The sequence below is a fragment of the Bubalus kerabau genome, chromosome 1 (genome assembly GCF_029407905.1).
Source record: "Bubalus kerabau isolate K-KA32 ecotype Philippines breed swamp buffalo chromosome 1, PCC_UOA_SB_1v2, whole genome shotgun sequence".
Classification (NCBI taxonomy): domain Eukaryota; kingdom Metazoa; phylum Chordata; class Mammalia; order Artiodactyla; family Bovidae; genus Bubalus; species Bubalus kerabau.
In genome coordinates, this window is record NC_073624.1 from 42,074,164 (window position 1) to 42,088,725 (window position 14,562).

At 41.8% G+C, this 14,562-nt stretch overlaps 1 protein-coding gene across 2 annotated transcripts in view; it reads right to left on the reverse strand.

The window, feature by feature from the left end:
* TMTC1 (transmembrane O-mannosyltransferase targeting cadherins 1) overlaps positions 1-14,562 on the reverse strand; it is a 305,981-nt gene that overhangs the window by 256,813 nt on the left and 34,606 nt on the right. For both annotated transcript variants that reach the window (XM_055572983.1, XM_055572975.1), the window contains exons 4-5: positions 12,267-12,443; positions 5,761-5,952 (exon numbers count right to left, since the gene is read on the reverse strand). In XM_055572983.1, coding sequence (XP_055428958.1) covers positions 5,761-5,952; positions 12,267-12,443 — 369 coding nt within the window. The remainder of the gene's footprint in view (positions 1-5,760; positions 5,953-12,266; positions 12,444-14,562) is intronic.

Sequence of the window (14,562 nt, forward strand, 5' to 3'; positions counted from 1 at the left end):
AAAATCTAACCACTCTCTTACCCACAAAGATTGAAAACGAGCCCATTTTAAGTAAAAACACCATGATCATCATCCAGCTAAGTTCCATAAGGGCAGGGCTTTGTTCACTTCACTATCATATATTTTCAGCACCCAAAACAGTGCCTGATCATAGGAGGCATTTGGTAAATACTGACAGAATGAATGATTCATGACAGATGTCGCAGAGCAGCAGAATAAAGAAGACAGCTCTTGGGCCAAGAAGTCTTTTCAATACCAATCGCAATCACTGTCATTTAAATATCAGGTCTCTATATGAAAAATGACTACATATAGTTATAGAAACAGATGTGAGTTATGAGAATAAGATTTCAGGTAGAATTCACTGAGTTTTCTAAGGTGAAAGGGAAAGGATATTCATATGTGAATGAACTGTATGTAATGAAGAGGGTGGGAGAAGGAAGATTTACATTTCTCACTTCACATGGAGCAACCGAGCAAAAGATGGAATCAACTGAAATTTCATCTGATTCCACAGTGTCTACCCCGAAGTCCTAGGTTCACTGCACTTGCCACTTGCTACCTATAAGACAATCACTAAGCTATACAGAAAAACAGACAACTAAATAAATGACTTACAGTACGATTTTCCCCTGGGCTGGGATGGTCCCCCTGTGTTTGGTAACTTCTGAATACATTTTATCTGATAGTATGTAGACTAATTTCTGACAGCCTAATGCCATCCATGCAATGCAAATACATACTAGCAAGAAAAAACAAATTCATAAAAACACATTCCTTGCCTGTATACTGCAGGTTCACCAGTTTCAGTGTTTAGAAAGTCACATTCCAGTGTTTAGAAAGTCATAAAGAATAATAATATTTATAATTCTGAACTACTACTAATGATGCTGCTGGCTGCCACACCAAATGGCCACTGTGTGCCAGGCACTTCTTTACAGACTTATTACCTGCTTATTACTATAGCTCTGAGTCCTGATAAGCAACCTGTGTGTAAGATGTTACAATTAGTTCCCCTTTTTGGGAGATGAGAAAACTGATGCTCACAGAGATAAAATAACTTGTCCAGGACCTGGTAAGTGAAGGATTCATGATTTAAACACTATCCACAGAGATCTTCAGAACTAAGATAACATTGCCTCTTTGAGCTTTTATTTTCTTTACCTGATCACTTTCTGAAAAAAGGACAAGAATAGTTTTTAAAATTAATTTTGATACTAATCAAATTTATAGTCAAATACATGATACCTTTCCTTTCCAGAGAAGGAAAATATATGACAAGTTTCCTCTCAAGGAAGGATAATGGTCCTTCTTGCTCACAAACATGTTGACTTAGTAAGATCCTGACCCAGTTCCAGTCGTATTGTGTACTGCTCTCCAAGCATCATTCTTTCTAAATAGGCTGGGGCTCGGAGTTAAAAAAAAGATTTTTTTTTAAAGCATATCACCAAGAGTCTATATTAAAGCTAGTCAGGAGAGGCCTCACTTGTGGACCCATGGATGGCTGCAAGAATCTTCTATCCCTGAGAGCTGAGCAGGGAGGCCAGCTGCACAGAGCATGACATCACTGCCCTGCCTCCTCCCCAAGGCCAAGTTCTCACCTGGGATTCTAGACTTCAGAGCACAGCAACAGGCAAAGCACGGGATTAGTGGCTGTGCAGTTGTAATTCCAATCCTGACTTTACCACTTACCAGCTATGTAAATGTGTTAAATGACCATTTAATCTAAGATCTTCCATTTCCACCTGATAAGCAAACTATAAGATTTACCCTAAACAAATGTTGTGATGGCTGCATGGAATAACACGTGGGAAGGGCTAGCCCACTTCCTGGCACATAGTGATAGATAACAGATGTAAAGCTTTCTTCCCCTCCTGAAGGACCTTCTTCACTGGAGCACTGGAGCTCACATTGTCCTATAAGAAATGACTATTAAATTTTCTGGAATTTTGCAAGCCAGTTATTAAATACAGCCATTATTTAAAATTAAATTATATAACTTATAATAAATTATATGTACATATATTCTATATTTATATCAATTATAATATATATCTTTTATAATAAAATGAATTATATAAGCTTAAATAAATCAAGCTAAAAATAAAGGTAATAAGTACACAAATCATATCATTTCCTAATCAGTTTCCTTCATTTTACTTCTGTCTATGCTCCTGAGATTATTTACATCTACAGTCTATTGGGCAGTAGAAATGTTTCAGGATGGTGGGCTATGGCACACCTCTCCCAACTCCAGTTTCAGCTATGTCATGTTTGTAGCTCCAAATCAGCCAGGGTAGGAGTTACATGGAAATCTGTAAACACAACAACTGGGGATTTACTTTCTTTGGACAGCCAATGATTCAGCATTACCAGCACACCACTGGTATGCGTACTTCATCTTATTCCTTTCTGCTCCTGCACTTACCTCTATATTCTCTACAAGTTATTTACATACATACACACATCCATTAAATTTAAAATAAAATGAAAACCCCACATGCCTGCAGTTAACAGGCATGTTAACTGCCTGTTAACATTTCTTTATTGTCAAATTTACTAAAATGTTCTGCTGCTGCTGCTACTGCTGCTAAGTCACTTCAGTCATGTCCGACTCTGTGTGACCCCATAGACGGCAGCCCACCAGGCTCCCCCGTCCCTGGGATTCTCCAGGCAAGAACACTGGAGTGGGTTGCCATTTCCTTCTCCAAAGCATGAAAGTGAAAAGTGAAAGTGAAGCCGCTCAGTCGTGTCCGACTCTTCACGACCCCATGGACTGCAGCCTACCAGGCTCCTCCGTCCATGGGATTTTCCAGGCAAGAGTACTGGAGTGGGGTGCCATCGCCTTCTCTGACTAAAATGTTCTATTTTTGCTTAATTTCAATACTTTCTTACCATCTACCCATTAATTTATTCATTTCACAAATACTTGCACAACTATAAATAACCAGACACTATAAGAGGATCTGGGGATACAACTGAGAGCAGAAGCCTATACAGTCGGATCTGTATAGAACTCAGTAACTGTATGTACACAGTCCGACTGGCGGAAGTCAGTCACACTGCAGCCTGCCTTCTGTCCCTTCATAGAGTCTCCAATGCTCTATTTATTCTTTTTTCTTCTCCTTTGCCTTAAAAAATTTAGAATTTCCCCAAATGTTTTGCCCTCTTTTCGTTCATGCCTAGTACTAAAGAGTCAAGATTAGTTCAAGGTTTTGACAGTTTATCGCTCTTCTTTCTTGCTCAGGAGTTTCATGCATTTCAGTGATTTTATCCTTTCCCAAACCAACTTTCCCTCTAGCCTTTCCATCTCAGTAACTGACACTACCACCCACCCAGCAGTTGAAGCTAGAAACCCGAACACCCTTGATTCCTGCCGTTCCCTCACCCCTTTACCCTAAATCGGCAAGTCCTGTTAGATCTATATCCAAAACGTCTCCAAAATCCAGCTTATGCCTACATCTCAGGCTCCATCACCCTCAGCCAAGACCTCTTTTCTTCCCTCGGTCAGTGTGAAAGTCTCCTTGCTTTACTCTTGCTCCTAAATACTATACTATAAGAAACAAGACTGAACATTTGTAATATAACCACATTAAATAAGCAAATAACAACAAAACCCTCCAAAGTCTCCCCATTCCACTCAGAATAAAATTCAAAGTCGCTCCCATGGCCAAAACATTCTTCATCATCTAGGCCTGCCCACCCCCTGAACTAGCCCCTTCCCATCCCCGCTTGCTAATTATCCCAAGGCCAGAACCCTCTGTGCAGATCTGAGCAGGGTGAGCTCCTCTCATCCACAAGGATTTAGAGACCTTCCCTGACCAATCAATGGGAATTCGCCCCAGCCAGGCTCACCCACCACTCTCCACCACACTGTTCACTCCTTGTTGGTTACTTAGTGTCTGTCTTCTTCTCCTGGAAGGAAAGCTACATAGGGGCAGGGATCTTGTCCTCCTTAAAACCCAGTACAGCCCTGGTGCCTGCCTGGAACATGCCAGGCACATGGCAGACATTCAGTAGATCTTTGTTGATGAATAAATAAGTGGAGCATGATCTAAGAGACAGGTAAAGGCAGGACTAATTGGAAACAAAGACACCTGAAAAGAGGGAGTTGTCTAGGACTGTAGAGAAGAATAAGAATAGCAATCTGCTACTTAAGTGCTAATAGTATGAGTCAAATTTCCATCTTTATTAAATTCTTACTTATCCATGGCTTGAGTTATTTTCAAAGCTCAGTCGTGTCTGACTCTTTGCAACACCATGGACTGTAGCCTACCAGGCTCCTCCGTCCATGGAATTCTCCAGGCAAGAATACTGGAGTGGGTTGCCATTTCCTTCTTTTAGTGACAAGCTAATTTAGTCAAGTACTTGCTCTGATAAATCTATGATAATTTTCATGGCTAGATAAAAAGATTTTTTAAAGGGAAAGAAAATTTTGTACTTTAAAGGAGATCTTCCTGAACCCCCAGAAACATGCCTGAGAGGCAGCGTCCCCTGGGCTACCTCATATACTTGCATTGTAATAAATTCCTATTGAGAGGGTAACAGGCAGGAAGGCTAGGGGTCCCCAAATGGAGGAAATAGGCTGGAAGTGTCAGACATTTTTTAATCTCTCTTAAGTGGCAGGAGGAAACAAACTACAAGTGTCAGATTTTTTTTCCCTTCTCTACACAGAATTAAAAGGAGGTTTCTTTCAAAATTCTGTGTTGTCATGACAACATCTCCTTCCACCTGAACTTAACTTTTCTCAAACTTTGAGCTAACTAATGCAGGTTTGTTTTTTTTTTTTTTTATAGAAATCTTTTTCTTAAGCTATGTTAATGAACAATGTATTTACCTGAAACTCTGTCTTTCCTCAAGTTGGTTTCACCTAAGACTCAGATAATGGCCCAAAAAAGCAGTATGTTTTACTCATACAACTGTTCTCCTAGTCTATGTTAATGAGACTATGTATTTGCTTGGAAACCTGCCTTTCTTCAAGATTCATATCAATCATTTTATGGCCCAGATGACTCACCTTGTGCCAATGCTATCTCAAAATGCATGTTGCGGGTGAGGGGCCTTGTGCCATTCTCAGAGTTATGAGACGTTTCCTTTCTCTAATTAGCAGCCTGCGACTAGGTATATAACTTCCTGTTAAAGGCAAGCAGGGGGACACTCTTTCTGCCCCCTTCTGATGTCTGTGTCAGAAGCTGTCTCTTTTATACTTTAATAAAACTTTAATATACAAAAGCTCTGAGTAATCAAGCCTTGTCACTGGCTCTGGATTGAATTCCTCTCCTCCAGAGGCCATTTTTGAATCCAAGGCCAAAAATGAATCCTGGCATTTTTCACAGCTCAGTAACAACCTTTCATTATCACACACCAAAAGTAGGGAGTCAGGGCAGGGGAAGGCAGAGCTCTCCTCCCAAAGAAAACTGAGGTGCCTGCGCTCTGATGGGCAGGGCTCTTCCCCCAGGGAAACAGCAGAATGCTTGTACTGCTTAATTGAGGCTTCACAGCCTCATCTCTTCTTCCAAATAACAGCAGCCAGCAGGGCTTCTACTTCTTCCAGCTACTCCTTTCTTATCTGATATGACACAGGGAAGGCCAGGGATAGGGAAGAGAAGGAAGGAAGAATGAGGAAGGGAAATGGGGAAGGGAAAAGAAAGGAGGGTAACAGGAGTGGGGGTGTCACAAAGAAATGACTCGGCGCTTCACTTCTCCAGTGATCCCCCTGCAACAGGTGATGCTGGATGGTGAAAACACAAGGTCCAGTACCTCATCAAGGACCACACAGCTCCAGGAGACACAGGGAATCCACTGCTCTTGGGTTCAGATGGCATGGCATGGCAGCCACCCCAAGCTCCTTTGTGAGGGAACCGCTGCTGCTTCCCATTCTCCCGGAGAGGGTGTGCTGTCGGGGAGCTTCCAGGCTGCTGTGGGCTGCGCTGATGGATGACCCCGTTGCTCCTAATTGTGAAGAGGAAACAACGTCAAAAGGAGCAACAAGACCTGCAACAAGGAACAGCATCCCCTATCCCCTCCCCAAGCCCTGTTCCTTGGAAGCAAATATTCATCAATCTTTTAGCTCCTCTGTTTCTGGTATGTATCACAATATTTTAAAAATAACATTAAATAATACTGTTATTTCCAATTTTAGAACTTGTCATATTGGCTCATTACAAGAGAAGATGTATATGCAATCCTCTTATGTGGTCACCAATACACATACAGACACTCTTCACTTCTTATCCTCCTCATACATTTCTCTCATAATAAATATAAGTTGAATTCTCATAACTTAGCTGAAGGGATATTTGGGATTTACATTATTATGATCTTGTAAAATTGTGTTCACAGATGATCCATGCAACATATTCTCATATGTTCTTCCATGAATCCTCTGAGATATATTCCGTAACATTAGCTGGGCAAAAATTTAAAAGTCTGACACTACTCAGGGATGGGAAGAATGTGGAACAAGAGGATTCTCATCCACTGCTGCAGTTATTTCAAGAGAATGGCTCCACATCAATACACTGAATGTGTATCTATCTGTGGGCCCACAACCTCACTTCTGTGGTTATGCCCTGGACAAACCTGCAGGTATGTGCACACAAAATTTGTTTGCAGCATGGTATATAACAACCAAAAAAGGGGAAACAACCTAAATTCAGAATCCAAAAGGATGGATGCGTGCAAGCTAAGTCACTTTAGTCCTGTCTGACTCTTTGTGACCCTAAGGATTGTAGCCCACCAGGCTCCTCTGTCCATGGGATTCTCCAGGCAAGAATACCAGAGTGGGTTGCTATGCCCGCCTCCAGGGGATCTTTCCAACCCAGGTATTGAACCCACATCTTTTATGTCTCCTGCATTGGCAAATGGGTTCTCTACCACTGCACCACCTGGGAAGCCCTTATTTTAAATTAGCAGATAAGAATTTCTGGGAAAAGGAGACACAATTTTGTGAGATTCTCAATGAGTTAAGACTCTCCAGTACAGGCAGATCCTCTGAGCTCGTATCCTGCTACTAATGTGAGCCCAGGCTCTGAGCTGCAAATGCCCTGGGAGGTTACTTGCCCCAGCCACATGTGCCCATGGAGGCAGGTGCTCAGGGGTAACCCTGTGAATCTGGAGTTACACAGACAGAGTCTAAATCGGGGATGGGTGACCCTGGAGAGGTTACTTTCTATGCCTGTACTTTCTGCTCTGTGAAACAAGGGTAACAGTTGTTAGTAGTAAGTGACTTCATATCTGTAAATGGCATGGTCCGATTCCTGGAGCATAGCCTTCACTCAAGAGATACTGTTAGTGACCAGGTATCGCCAAGAGAAGACTCTACACATGGACATCACCAGACGGCCAACACTGAAATCAGACTGATTATATTCTTTGCAGCCAAAGATGAAGAAGCTCAATACAGTCAGCAAAACCCAAGACCGGGAGCTGACTGTGGCTCAGATCATGAGCTCCTTATTGCCAAAATCAGACTTAAATTGAAGAAAGTGCAGGAAACCACTAGACCATTCAGGTATGACTTAAATCAAATCCCTTATGATTATACAGTGGAAATGAGAAATAGATTTAAGGGACTAGATCTGAGGGACAGAGTGCCTGATGAACTGTGGACGGAGGTTCGTGACATTGTATAGGAGACAGGGATCAAGACCATCCCCATGGAAAAGAAATGCAAAAAGGCAAAATGGCTGTCTGAGGAGGCCTTATAAATAGCTGTGAAAAGAAGAGAAGCAAAAAGCAAAGACAAAAAGAAAAAAAATATAAGCATCTGAGTGCAGAGTTCCAAAGAATAACAAGAGAGCTAAGAAAGCCTAACTCCGCGATCAATGCAAAGAAATAGAGGAAAACAATAGAATGGGAAAGACTAGAGATCTGTTCAAGAAAATTAGAGATACCAAGGGAACATTTCATGCAAAGATGGGCTCGATAAAGGACAGAAATGGTATGGAACTAACAGAAGCAGAAGATATTAAGAAGAGGTGGCAAGAATACACAGAAGACCTATACAAAAAAGATCTTCACGACTCAGATAATCACGATGGTGTGATCACTCACCTAGAGCCAGATATTCTGGAATGTGAAGTCAAGTGGGCCTTAGGGAGAATCACTACAAACAAAGCTAGTGGAAGTGATGGCATTCCAGTTGAGCTATTTCAAATCCTAATAGATGATGTTGTGAAAGTGCTGAACTCAATATGTTAGCAAATTTGGAAAACTCAGCAGTGACCCCAGGACAGGAAAAGGTCAGTTTTCATTCCAACCCAAAGAAAGGCAATGCCAAAGAATGCTCAAACTATCTCACAATTGCACTCATCTCACACGCTAGTAAAGTAATGCTCAAAATTCTCCAAGCCAGGCTTCAGCAATACATGAACCGTGAACTTCCAGATGTTCAAGCTGGTTTCAGAAAAGACAGAGGAACCAGAGATCAAATTGCCAACATCCACTGGATCATCAAAAAAGCAAGCGAGTTCCAGAAAAATATCTATTTCTGCTTTATTGACTATGCCAAAGCCTTTGACTGCATGGATCACAAGAAACTGTGGAAAATTCTGAAAGAGATGGGCATACCAGACCACCTGACCTGCCTCCTGAGAAATCTGTATGCAGGACAGGAAGCAACAGTTAGAACTGGACATGGAACAATGAACTGGTTCCAAATAGGAAAAGCAGTACATCAAGGCTGTATATTGTCACCCTGCTTATTTAACTTATGTGCAGAGTACATCATGAGAAATGCTGGGCTGGATAAAGCTCAAGCTGGAATCAAGATTGCTGGGAGAAATATCAATAACCTCAGATATGCAGATGACAACACCCTTATGGCAGAAAGTGAAGAAGAACTAAAGAGCCTCTTGATGAAAGTGAAAGAGGAGAGTGAAAAAGTTACCTTAAAGTTCAACATTCAGAAAACAAAGATCATGGCATCTGGTCCCATCACTTCATGGCAAATAGATGGGAAACAGTGGAAACAGTGGATGACTTTATTTTGGGGGGCTCCAAAAGCACTGCAGATGGTGATTGCAGCCATGAAATTAGAAGACGCTTACTCCTTGGAAGGAAAGTTATGACCAACCTAGACAGCATATTCAAAAGCAGAGACATTACTTTGTCAACAAAGGTCCATCTAGTCAAGGCTATGGTTTTTACAGTGGTCACGTATGGATGTGAGAGTTGGACCAGAAAGAAAGCTGAGTGCTGAAGAATTAATGTTTTTGAACTGGGGTGTTGGAGAAGACTCTTGAGAGTCCCTTGGACTACAAGGAGATCCCACCAGTCCATCCTAAAGGAGATCAGTCCTGGGTATTCATTGGAAGGACTGATGTTGAAGCTGAAACTCCAATACTTTGGTCACCTGATGCGAGGAGCTGACTCATTGGAAAAGACCCTGATGCTGGGAAAGATTGAGGACAGGAGGAGAAGGGGACAACAGAGGATGAGATGGTTGGATGGCATCACCGACTCGATGGATATGGGTTTGGGTGAACTCCTGGAGTGGTGATGGACAGGGAGGCCTTGCGTGCTGCGGTTCATGGGGTTGCAAAGAGTTGGAAAGGACTGAGCGATTGAACTGAACTGAATCCTTGTTACCTGTTCTCAATTCCTTTCTACCAAGTTCACAACTGTACCCAGGTCCTCATGTAATTACTTACGTAATGTTTGTCTTCCTCCAGCACTGCTCTTTGCGGGAAGGAATCTTATCTGTCTTATTTGTGGCCAGGCACAAAATGGGAATGCATTAAACAGGTGGATAAAATGATGCAGGAAAGAAAGAACGCCTCCACCTACACAGAGATGCTGGTGGTTGTGAGAGCTAAAAGTTACTAAAACAGAAAAACCCCATAAACTATGAAGTATGCAACTTCCAAGCTACATATCAGCAGTTATTATTTTTTCATAGAACTTTCAGCAGTTTGGTATGGTGAAGGTCAAGAAAATTACTAAAGGACTAAAAGAGACAATTATCCTCTTTGAAAAAAGCCTAGCTCAATAGTGACCAGATGAAGAAGAAAGGACTATAAGCAACCATGTGTTGGGAGTCCTAAGACCAAAGGAGCTAAGACTTCGAGTATAAGTATACACAAAAGAATGCTGCCTGCCATCAAGTTATCAGCCTCTGAAGCTGGCCCCATGGTGTACCCTAAGGGAATTCAGAATGGAGAAAAACAGGATACTGACCCTAGACAGCTGACATGCATATCAAAGGAAAAATTTTAATGAGCCCAGACTCTTGCATCTTTCAATATACTGCAAAGCACTAAATCATTAACTTGAGATGTCTGATTTTTTGTGATTAGCACTCTTTTGATTTCAACTATAGGCTTTTTTCCCCCCAGCAGCACAAACTCATATATCCTAGTTCCTCCCTCACCTCTATGGAACAGTTGCCTTACAGCTATCTGAGGGGCTTTCTCAGGTTATAAGTCCTTAGTAATGGTCCCAAATAAAATGCAATTCTCAACTTTCAAGTTGTGTGGGTGTTTTTTTCAGTCGATATGAGGTGAAAATATCTCTGGACAGGACCAGAGGGGAAGATCTCCCGTCACTTGTCACAGAGCAAAGGCGGTACACACAAAGAGGAGGCAGAAGCAAGTGGAGAGCCAGAGGAGCGGATAGGAAGGCCAGCAATGCAATTACTGCGGTGGGTCAAGAGGACTCTTGTGAGCCAAGCGGAGGTCCTCTGGCTCTCCTGGTTTAAGCTTGGGTCAAAATGATAACTAGGCTCCTTCCTTTTACACGCCTCTGAGATTCGCAGAGACCTAACAGAGTACTAAAATCTATTTAAATTATCTCCAAGTACGCCCAGGCAGGAAAGTGATCAGAATTTAATGACTCATCTCAGCTTGTTGACATGTAATAGCACTGCTCTTATCTTTGTGTCAAGAAGTATAAAGAGGTAGGGAATGGGATAAAAAGGCAGGATTTTTTTTTTAAAGATAAAATTTTCTTCCAGACAAGGCCGGAGAATAAATCAGCTGCATTTATTAAAAGTTCAAATGTAAGGACCTTATAATTACTGAAAAATGGGGTTTGCATGTCAAATTGTTAGTAAACCTGAGGAAGAAAATTACAGTATGTGCTTGAACTTTAAAACGCCTTAGTCATTCTTATCATCTATAACCCACAGGACAATATGAAAGTGCCTAAGTTTTTTAAATGAAAACAGGCTACTAAATAAACTTGCTCTTTAACTTGAATATGATATGCAATTAATTATTCCTGTATGGTTTAGACTGGTCTGTTGTAGAATTTCAAAAACACACCCCCCCCCCGCCCCCCACCGCCCCATTCAAAATTTAGGTAAATACACCACCCCTCAAGCTAGTAAACAGACTCCAATTTAGCAGTGTTCTTTGAAGGATAGCACTTATGTGAATGCAGAGATTCCAGGCAAGCTGTTAACAAACTGTTACCATTTGTAACTACTCTCCTGTGTGAATCAAGATTTCTCAGTGTTATACAAGCAAAACAATCTAGTGATATAAACTTACAATTAGCATAGGTACTTTTCAATTCCAAATTTGGTGCTAACAAAAACTTTATAATCCTCATTGACACAAGTGTGAAGAGTCTGAACACATACAATGCAACTATCTTAAGGAAATAAGCCTTACTATATTATGGTTGGAGAAGGCGATGGCACCCCACTCCAGTACTCTTGCCTGGAAAATCCCATGGATGGAGGAGCCTGGAAAGCTGCAGTCCATGGGGTCGCTGAGGGTCGGACACGACTGAGCGACTTCACTTTCACTTATCACTTTTATGCATTGGAGAAGGAAATGGCAACCCACTCCAGTGTTCTTGCCTGGAGAATCCCAGGGACGGGGGAGCCTGGTGGGCTGCCGTCTATGGGGTCTCACGGAGTCGGACACGACTGAAGCGACTTAGCAGCATATTATGGTCTAAGGTGAGGTTTGTTTTATTTAGTCGCTCTGTCCTGTCTGCTTCTTCTGTGACCCCACAGACTGCAATCCACCAGGCTCCTCTGTCCTTGAGATCTCCCAGGCAAGACTACTAGAATGTGTTGCCATTTCCTTCTCCAGGGGATCTTCCCAACCCAGGGATTGAACCTGCATCTCTTGTGTCTCCAGTGTTGGCAGATGGAGTCTTTACAACTGAGCCACCATGAAAACCCCCAAGATGAGGTTACATTTAACAGAATGTTGTATCTCTATTTTTTAAAGAAAATTTGAAAACTATTGATTTAAGTAATTTTCCTTTGCACATCACGCAGTGCTTGACAGCAAAACTTTGACATGACTTACGATTTATCATGATTGTGGGATAAAGAAAAGAGATCATAAACCAAGCACACGCCGAACACCGTGATGCCTGTCTCTTTCACCAGCATTGCACAGGTCCCCAGAAACAGACTGAGCAGCAGGAAGAAGGGAGAAGCCGTGGGAGGGAAACTTTCCCCAACACAACACTGGTCCACACTCCTGAAAAATAAAGTTGAGATGGTTTTACTCCAAGAAGAAATATGGGTTGCTAAGAAATGCCACCTTTTAAAGGTAAGATCCAACACAGATTTCATTTTATTCTAAGTAGATGAGCAAAGATATCTTTAAGAATACAATTTGCAAAGGTGGGAAAAAGTAAATGACTGACAATGCTGAATTTGGTACTTAGATAAAAGCATATAAGTTATGGTAAAATATGGTATATAACAGAGAAACACTAAAAAGCAATTTAAAATGCTAGTATATAGAGATATACTTAGTGACATGTAAAGATGTTTAGGTGAATATATATTAAGTGAATAATATAAGCCACATGCGGAGAAGGCAATGGCACCCCATTCCAGTACTCTTGCCTGGAAAATCCCATGGACGGAGGAGCCTGATAGGCTGCAGTCCATGGGGTCCCTAAGAGTCGGACACAACTGAGTGTCTTCACTTTCACTTTTCACTTTCATGCATTGGAGAAGGAAATGGCAACCCACTCCAGTATTCTTGCTTGGAGAATCCCAGGGACAGAGGAGCCTAGTGGGCTGCTATCTATGGGGTTGCACAGAGTCGGACACGACTGAAGCAACTTAACAGCAGCAGCAGCAGCAGCAGCAGCATAAGCCACATGCATGAACCCTGGAGCCAGGTTTCCTGGGTTCAGATCACAGCTCTGTTGTTAACTAACAAGGTAACAAGGGGCAGGTCAATGCCTCCCTGTGCCTCATCCTGTGTTTATCATTGTTTTTATTATTATTTTTGTGAAAGTGTTTTATATGTGTCTGTACAAAGAAAACACTGGATAGATACCAAAACACAATCATCATTAATATGATGAAAATACAGATGTTTTCGTCTTTTTCTTTTCTTCTGGCTGATCTGTTTTTTTTTTTTAATTGAAGAATAGCGGATTTACAATGTTGTATTAGTTTCTAATCTGTAGTTTTAAGTATATTTTCCATGAGAATATTTAGGGAAAACTTTTTTTTTCCTCAGCATAATTTCCAGCAGGGATTTTCTAAAACCTTCCAGTTGCTGTAAAGTCTTTTTTAACCTTACAAAACAGAATCGGCTCCCCAGCAAGAAACCTCACAGCTCCTTCTGCAGGTGACACACCAATTTGTTCCCTCTCCTTGGTAGGACAATACATCTGCAGTTGTGACGTCTCACCGTTATTGTTATGTCTTGGAACAACTGCCTAAATTATATTCCAAATTTGTAGGAGACAAGCTTTTTCTCCGAAGCTGGTTGACACCTCAAATTACTCAAAGTGCGAATGACCTGCACAACAGAAAGCTGTAGCAATGTGGCTTATTACCACACAGGTACGGATAAGCTGCAGACCCACTCACATTCCCCAGTTTACCAACACACAGAAAAGGCCTGAGAGATCAAGTTCACACTCAAAAGTGATTGTTAATCTTATTCTAACACCAGAGCAAACAGGAAACAATTGTTGAATTTCGGTTTACATTTTTAATATTTTCACAACACTCATATATAACTAGCAATGCCATGAGGATTTCCCAGGTGGCACAGTGGTAAAGAATCCTCCTGCCAGTGCTGGAGACCCAAGAGACATGGGTTTGATCCTTGGATCGGGAAGATGCCCGGGAGAAAGAAATGGCAACCCACTCCAGTATTCTTGCCTGGAGAATCGCATGGACAGAGGAGCCTGGCAGGCTACAGTCCATGAGGTCACAAAGAATAGGACACGACTGAGCGACTAAGCAAATACTCATGCAATGCAGTGGGAGGCTACAAAGCCAGGATAGAAGCTTGGTCCTGTATTAAGAAAAGGTTTTGCTCTTAAACCAAAACGTTATAAGGTTTAATTCAGTTCATCCTTGATCCAAGGTCTAAGCTAGTTTACAACAAGGATTCTCAGCACAGCTCAGGGAAGATGATTCTTTGTTACAAGGGCTGTCGTACAGGCTTCAGAATCCTTGGCCTCCACTCACATGCCAGGTGAGCAAAAATATCTCCAGACATTGCAAATGTCCCTGGGGACAACATGGACAAATTTCTCCCATATGGAGAACCACTGGTTTAGAACAGTGTTCCTTGCAGTCACTGTGTTTTGTAAGATTATAGGCCAATGAACTGACCCAAA